This window comes from Ictalurus punctatus, chromosome 4, assembly GCF_001660625.3.
Source record: "Ictalurus punctatus breed USDA103 chromosome 4, Coco_2.0, whole genome shotgun sequence".
In the NCBI taxonomy this organism is placed as follows: Eukaryota; Metazoa; Chordata; class Actinopteri; order Siluriformes; family Ictaluridae; genus Ictalurus; species Ictalurus punctatus.
In genome coordinates, this window is record NC_071284.1 from 35,199,392 (window position 1) to 35,206,891 (window position 7,500).

General features: G+C 38.2%; 2 protein-coding genes across 20 annotated transcripts in view; one reads left to right on the forward strand and one right to left on the reverse strand.

The window, feature by feature from the left end:
• LOC108264148 (uncharacterized) overlaps positions 1-7,500 on the reverse strand; it is a 332,110-nt gene that overhangs the window by 259,095 nt on the left and 65,515 nt on the right. The window lies entirely within an intron of this gene.
• LOC124627784 (uncharacterized) overlaps positions 1-7,500 on the forward strand; it is a 199,979-nt gene that overhangs the window by 191,004 nt on the left and 1,475 nt on the right. For 4 of the 6 annotated variants that reach the window (XM_053678241.1, XM_053678243.1, XM_053678244.1 and 1 more), the window contains 10 exons: positions 1-60; positions 808-981; positions 1,150-1,323; positions 1,504-1,677; positions 2,362-2,526; positions 2,616-2,789; positions 4,227-4,403; positions 4,888-5,058; positions 5,234-5,398; positions 7,004-7,500. The exon at positions 1-60 is cut by the window's left edge and continues 114 nt beyond it; the exon at positions 7,004-7,500 is cut by the window's right edge and continues 1,306 nt beyond it. In XM_053678241.1, the coding sequence (XP_053534216.1) occupies positions 1-60; positions 808-981; positions 1,150-1,323; positions 1,504-1,677; positions 2,362-2,526; positions 2,616-2,789; positions 4,227-4,403; positions 4,888-5,058; positions 5,234-5,398; positions 7,004-7,241 (1,672 nt within the window). In that variant the 3' untranslated portion in view covers positions 7,242-7,500. Of the gene's footprint in view, positions 61-807; positions 982-1,149; positions 1,324-1,503; positions 1,678-2,361; positions 2,527-2,615; positions 2,790-4,226; positions 4,404-4,887; positions 5,059-5,233; positions 5,399-6,874; positions 6,903-7,003 lie in introns of all 6 variants that reach the window. The other 2 variants (XM_053678242.1, XM_053678246.1) reach the window with 2 other exon arrangements.

Here is a 7,500-nt window from a genome sequence, read left to right on the forward strand (position 1 = left end):
AGGAGTGGAGAAGATCTCTACTCTACTAAAGAGTTCATCCTGCAAACTCCAGAAGCTTGTGTGAGTCATTTAATAGTATACATTACTACATCACTGACGTTTTTACTTCACTATAAGTATATCTGTAGCATGTAGGAATAGATTAGTCAGGAACTCATTCAGGGGTGTGTTTCCCAATAACACTGAATCGTATTCAGTAATGAACAGAATAACACAGGACAATACACGTGAGCCTGTTTGTAGAATGTTTCTTAAAAGCCTTCATTATCAGATATTTAGGCCTCATTTGCAATCTTCCAAACAAGATTTCTTAGAGGATAACAACATTAAAAACCTTTTATAACAAAACCAACAACACTATATTGTACTTGAGGAAAATATGAAGGTATTCTAGATATTGTGTGTTTATTTATCATGCATCAGAGAGTGAACACAATAATGAAAGCCTGAACCCTGGGCACACCACTGCTGACCGTCACTGAGATGGACAGTGGGTTTATATTCACTCACACAGCATTAGGACAGAAATAAAAATATATCTTTTTATTTGAGTGATGGAAATGTGGATTAATTGGTAAAGTCGTAATTTGGCCAGTGGACTAATTAATGTGCCTGGATCATTAATTAACTGCCTGAATAACATCTGTTCAGGAAAATGGATCGGTGAGTTTTTATTATGTACTTAATTAGTTATGAAGGGTTTCTGGAAATTAAATGAAAGAACATTCTCAGGAACAACTTTACAAAGCATTATGAACATTTCCCAAAACCCACCCGAGAATGATGAACTTTATTCTCCTTCTCCAGACTTTCAGACTGTAATATAACAGAGAAAGGATACACTGCTCTGACTAAAGCTCTGAAGTCAAACCGCTCATCACACCTGATAAACCTGGACCTCAGAGGGAACGACCCTGGAGACTCAGGAATGACGGAGATTAGGAGTTTGATGAATGATACAGAATGTAAACTGACACTGAGGTGAGCGCTTTCCCCCAGTACATGTAAAATACAGCCTTAATTCTGAGTAATTAGTAAAGTTTTACTGTTTACTTTTCCACCATGGACCAAACAATTACTGAAAAGTACCACTGCATTGGTGTAAATATAATTAGTGTTAGCATTTCTCTGTTCTTTCTCTCTCTACAGGTTGCTGAAAAGTCCTGATGCACAGAAAGCTTATGATCATCTGAGTGAAGTTCTGGGTATAAACCCGATACTGCAGACGGATCTGGATCTGAGTGGGAAAATAGAAGGAGACTCAGGAGTAGAGCAACTCTCTGCTTTACTGAAGGATCCACACTGCAGACCTGAAAAACTTCAGTAAGGAATTGAATGATGTATAAATCTGTGCTGAATGGTTTGTCTTTAGGTTATCAATCATTCATCTAGTGTCCATGTCTTTTTCAGTAGTGATGAGTAGTTTGAGGAGAAAAGACCTCCCTCTGCTACAGAACTGCTAAAGAAAAACCCACAGTTAAGTGTGATTAATTGTGCTTTCAGGCTCAGTGAGTGTAATCTGACAGAGAAAGGATGTTCAGCTCTGCTCACAGCTCTCAGATCAGAATCCTCCACCCTGAGGGAGCTGAATCTGAGTAAGAACAGGATTCAGGATTCAGGAGTGAAGCTGCTCTCTGCAGTACTGAAGAATAAAGACTGTAAACTGGAGACTGTGAGGTGACGTCTAATACACACTTCATCCGTTATCCAGACGCTGTGATAGAGCCGTGATATACAGTATATGTTATGTCAAAGCATTGTGGTGTCTCTGGATTTCAAACAGTGTCATGGACAGTTTAGAAATGATCTTATTATCCACATGCTAATCAGATAATCAAGCTAATCTGTAAAATAATATAAAAAATGCCTCTAAACACAGGCGGGAAAAAGAGATAAGAATATAGATGATGGAGGACAGTCTTGCATCTGTTTTCATATAATCATTCCTGCACAGTCTGAAACATTTATGGAAGGAGTCTCCAGTGTCAGTAACTTTAAGTTTTTAGACACTGTAAAGTCTTCACAACAACAACAACAACAACAGTATAAGCATTTTTTATATGCAGTGTATATTAAGTTTTATTAAAGCAGGTTGAATTTGAGGGGACGTGTCACACAGAATGGAGAAATATATCATTTGGAAAATACTTCACTGGTTTATGACTTTATCATGTCTGTTTCCTAGTTGAGAAAATTTCAGTTATTACTAATTGACACGTGTTTGCAGAGAGGACAAAACCAGTAAAATTAGTTCAGTTCTACAATGAAAGTTCCCACTTTTTTTTACTCGCATTTATTTTTGAGAAGTCTTACAGACCTTTCCTTCATAAAAAATAAGACAACTGTTTGTATTTTGTGTAGACTTTCAGACTGCAGAATAACAGAGGAAGGATACAGCGCTCTGGCTGAAGCTCTGAAACTGAACTCCTCATCATGCCTGAAAGAGCTGGATCTCAGAGGGAACGACCCTGGAGCATCAGGAGTGAAACTACTCACTGATTACAAAGCTAACAAACGGACACTGAGGTGATTCTTCTATGAGCACACATCATCATATCATACATACTTAAATTATAAGTACTGTTAAAATAACCTTTGCCTTCAAACCTCTACAGGTTGTGGAAAAGTGCTGATGCAGAGGAAGCCTACACGTGTCTTACTGACATTTTCAGAAGAAACCCCTTACTGCACACGGAGCTGGATCTGAGATACAAGACACCTAAACACGTCAAAGTGAAGCATCTCTCGGCTCTGCTGCAGGATCCACATTACAGACTGCAGAAACTCACGTAAGGAACAACTATAAACATATAGATCTGTATTTTCACTCAAGTGCTGTTTTTATAGTCAGAAACAACGGTAACTGTGCTGAATGTAACTGTGCTGAATGTAACTGTGCTGAATGTAACTGTGCTGAATGTAACTGTGCTGACTGTAACTGTGCTGATTGTGCTGACTGTGCTAACTGTGCCTGTGCTGATCTGAAAGCCACCGACACAGTGAACTGCACTCACCATACAACCTGCCGAGTCTCTGCTTCTTCGAGGAAACGCTATTTTAAATATACCATTTCTTCAAGTTTTGTAGATATTCACTAATTATGTCACACGACCTATGCATTAGACTCGGCACTAGTACACAGATGTAAAAAGCTATAAACATCTGTCTAACATGTAATCAGCACTAATACTTAACATACGGTGAAAACTTAGTTTAAAAACTACAGCTACAATTCACCCAACTCCTAATTACATACAACTGACTGAATTATTTGATACATTTTACACATTTTACATATATTTGATATTATTTGTTCATAACAAAATAATAAAAAGTCAGCTGTACCCACTTAGTATGAATCACATGAATTGAATAGACTATTTCATTTATCCTGAGCCCTTTTTACCAGAATTTTGTTTTCATCAATCTTCCCCAAGTTATCAGAATGAAAACAAAAGCATTATTGATTCAGGGGAGAAAAAATAACTTACAACATAATGTTCCTGAGCTGCTGTGAGTCGTAATCCTGCACAGTCCTGTAATAATACCTTACAGTAATTCACATTCAGAACTGGTGAGTTACAACTGGCAGGAGATTTTGAACAGAAACGTTATACACCACCTCACATACAGTAGGTCCAATGTCATCGCGTATGAAAGTAGTACGGCCAAATATCTGCCCTCAAAATTGATGGTCAAATACTAGCACAGAAATGACATCCTGTTTAGTTTGAAGAATGCGGTTTGGGACACGCATGGAGTTTAAATATAATATTTTGTTTTGCAAACGTCATTAAGGAGTAGGGGTTTCTTCTTTTACTGTTGATTGAATTTACTGGTCCATCAAACAACTGATTAAAAAACTAACAGCCCTGATACGAAGTCTCTTTGTCCCAGTTGTCCAGACCACTGATTTATCCATCCCTGGACAGGAAGTGGAACACTGTATGGTGAGAGACTAACCTGACCTCCTCCCCTCTCTCTCTCTCTCTCTCTCTCTCTCTCTCTTTCTCTCTCTCTCTCTCTCTCTCTCTCTCTCTCTCTCTCTCTCTCTCTCTGTCTCTCTCTCTCTCTCTCTCTCTCTGTCTCTCTCTCTCTCTCTGTCTCTCTCTCTCTCTCCCCCTCTCTCTCTCTCTCTCTCTCTCTCTCTCTCTCTCTCTCTCTCTCCCCCTCTCTCTCTCTCTCTCTCTCTCTCTCCCTCTCTCTCTCTCTCTCTCTCTCTCCAGGTTGTATAAAGAAGGCAGTATTACAGAAGATGACTGTTCACATCTGACTTCTGCTCTGGTTTTAAATCCTTCACACCTGAGAGAGTTGGATCTAAACAGGAATAAAGCAGGAGAGTCTGGAGTGAGAAATCTGTGTGACTTCCTGAAGAATCCTAAATGTAACCTGCAGAAACTAAAGTGAGTAATTAACCTGTACATTTTAAATAATCCACATTTATTATAACACTAATAATCTTTTAGCAGTTTAATATTCTTCAGTCATTTATAATTCATTTAGAAAGTCTTTCTGAATATGTATTAATATATTTCAATGATTATAAATATTATTATAAAACTACAGTGTATTAGGTATATACAGTTCAGAAAGTATTACGTTATACATGTATATTTCATTTTTTAATAAGTCACTAATTATCGTTTCTTTCCTCCCTCTGTAGTCTATTGAACAGTGTAAATGTTGTATATTGTTAAACCCCTAATGGTTATAATTATTATTTTAGTTATCATCCAGCCCTATGAGTCTGGTAAAAACCAGAAGAAAGAATATAAGATAGAAGAACAGAAACCAGAGATTTAGAAATGTGTTCGTGTTCTTACTTCAGTCATTTCTGTATCCTTTCTTTCTCTAATGTTGGAATAAACACTGTTTCCTTTTCTGCAGATTATGTAACAGTGTAAATGGGAAATCCTGCACTGATTTGGCTTCAGCTCTCTGTACAAATCCATCACACATCAGAGAGCTGGATCTGAGTGAGAGTGAACTAGGAGACTCAGGAGTGGAGAAGCTCTGTGATCTACTGAAGAAACACGAGTGTAAACTGGAGACACTGATGTGAGTAACTCAGTGATGAAACACACTGAATTGAGGTCACAATCTTTAGTTATGTTTCCTGATGCAAAATATCAAAACTGACAAGATCTTCATCTCTATATTACTTTAACAGCTGTGTTTGTGTTTACATTCACTAGGAGTTCATTAATCTACACCATTACCTCCCTCTCTGCAGGTTAAAGAAGTGCAGTATAACAGATAGAGGCTGTGCTTCTCTGACTGCAGCTCTGAGGTCAAACTCCTCACATCTGAAAGAGCTGGATCTGAGAGAGAATCAACTAAAAGATTCAGACACAAAGCAGCTCTCTGAGATACTGAAGAGTTCAGGAGGAAAGCTGATGTAAGTAAACACACACAGTACTGAATGTGTATTTTCTGTAGAAGAATGTCATGTAAGAGTAATGTAATTAGACAAATCAACCGCATGTAACAATAACAATCTTACTGACAGAAGCACAGAGGATAAACTTTCATAATTCAGAATCCGAACTAAACCAAAACAACAACTCATCACTGCATGCTAATAACTAGCTCTGATTTAATAGAAGTGCACTTTGATCTGATCTGTTACTGTTCTACACAGAAATACCACTGCAGTTTTCTTTTCATTTTAGCTGGACTAACAGGATACACCAGTCCATCATGCTCTTAACTAACTCACTCTCATTCAGAAATTATCAATTTGTTTATTCCTGTTTATTCTACTTTTATACCATATTTACTGGAGTGTTTATAAGCGTGAGAGGAGATTTTTCACGCCACCCAGACAAACTATCACTCTGGGCTCAGTGTTTGGGTTTGCCCCACAGGGTGATTGAAACTATCCAGAGCGCAAGAGAGTCTTGCAGTGCTGGGAAGTACAGGGTTGTTGGGTAGTGCAGGTATGTGGGGAGGAAAGGTGTGTGGGTAGTGCAGGTGTGTGGGTAGTGAAGGTGTGTGGGTAGTGCAGGTATGTGAAGAGCACAGGTGTGTGGGTAGTGCAGGTATGTGAAGAGCACAGGGTTGTTGGGTAGTGCAGGTATGTGGGGAGGAAAGGTGTGTGGGTAGTGCAGGTATGTGAAGAGCACAGGTGTGTGGGTAGTGCAGGTGTATCGTTGTTTTGGATTGCACAGCTTCCTGTAGTTGCGTCTTGCTAGCAAGAATTAAACAGAATTAAACTCCACGGCAAAGTGTGAGACCTCCACTGCACTCCTCCTTCTCATGTGGATGTTTTGTATTCAGGAAGCTCAATAAACACAGAACATGTTGCTTAGTGATGCTCGTGTATACGGTTATTTATATCAATAGTCAACTATTTATTCAAATAAATAATTTATTCTATTTATTCATGCTCAGGGCCGGCACTACCTATAGACAGAGTAGGCAATTGCCTAGGGCAGAGGTTCTCAACCTTTTTTTAAGTAAAGCCCCCCCCAGCCTCCCCTATCATGTGGCATGCCCCCCCCCCCCCCCCATTGGAGGAAACCAGGTATAATGATTATCTATTCTATATAAAATCTGTCTATACACAGTATCTCACAGAAGTGAGTACACCCCTCACAATCTATCTATACACAGTATCTCACAAAAGTGAGTACACCCCTCACATTTTTGTAAATAATTGATTATATCTTTTCATGTGACAACACTGAACAAATGACACTTTGCTACAATGTAAAGTAGTAAAATAATGATGTAATGATGTGATTTATTTTAAATATTTTAATAAAGTAATAATTACAAGGGAAAACATATAGCTCCTGAGTAAGAGAATGTACAGTGTATATATAAAGGTTACAGTGTTGAAACATTTCTATTTTCTGTTTTGATCTTACAGATATCAGAGTACATGGTGGAGTTTCTGAGTAAGAGAATGTACAGTATATATATATATATATATATATATATGTATATATATAAAGGTTACAGTGTTGAAACATTTCTATTTTCTGTTTTGATCTTACAGATATGATCAGAGTACATGGAGGATAGTGAAAGGTCTTGGTTCTGCTGTCACAAGTTTATTGCCTGGAAGGTCTGGTCAACAGTCATCTTTAGAACCGTCGTCTACACGGCAGCATGACCAAACAGAAGGAAATATGGAACACACAGAACAGGGAGGAAGCAGTGTGGACAGTGTCTACAGCCAGCCAAACCAGGGCAGAAGTGGGAAACAAAACAAAAGTATTCACAGGGGAAAGTAACAGCAGTAGTCCACAGAAGCAACAAAACCAAGGCTACACAAGCTCTCACACCTCTAAACCTCAAAACAAACTAATATAAATATATAATATAAATAAGATCAAACCTGAACAAAAAGAAAGTGGGAATCATAGCTGTACAGATAAAGAATTCCTCCAGGAGTTAAATATGTAGTACAAGTGTATTGAACAGACGAGGCTGATGAGCGTTTACTTCACAAGCTAGTAAAGATTTAACCGTCATTTAAATACTGTGTGTGTG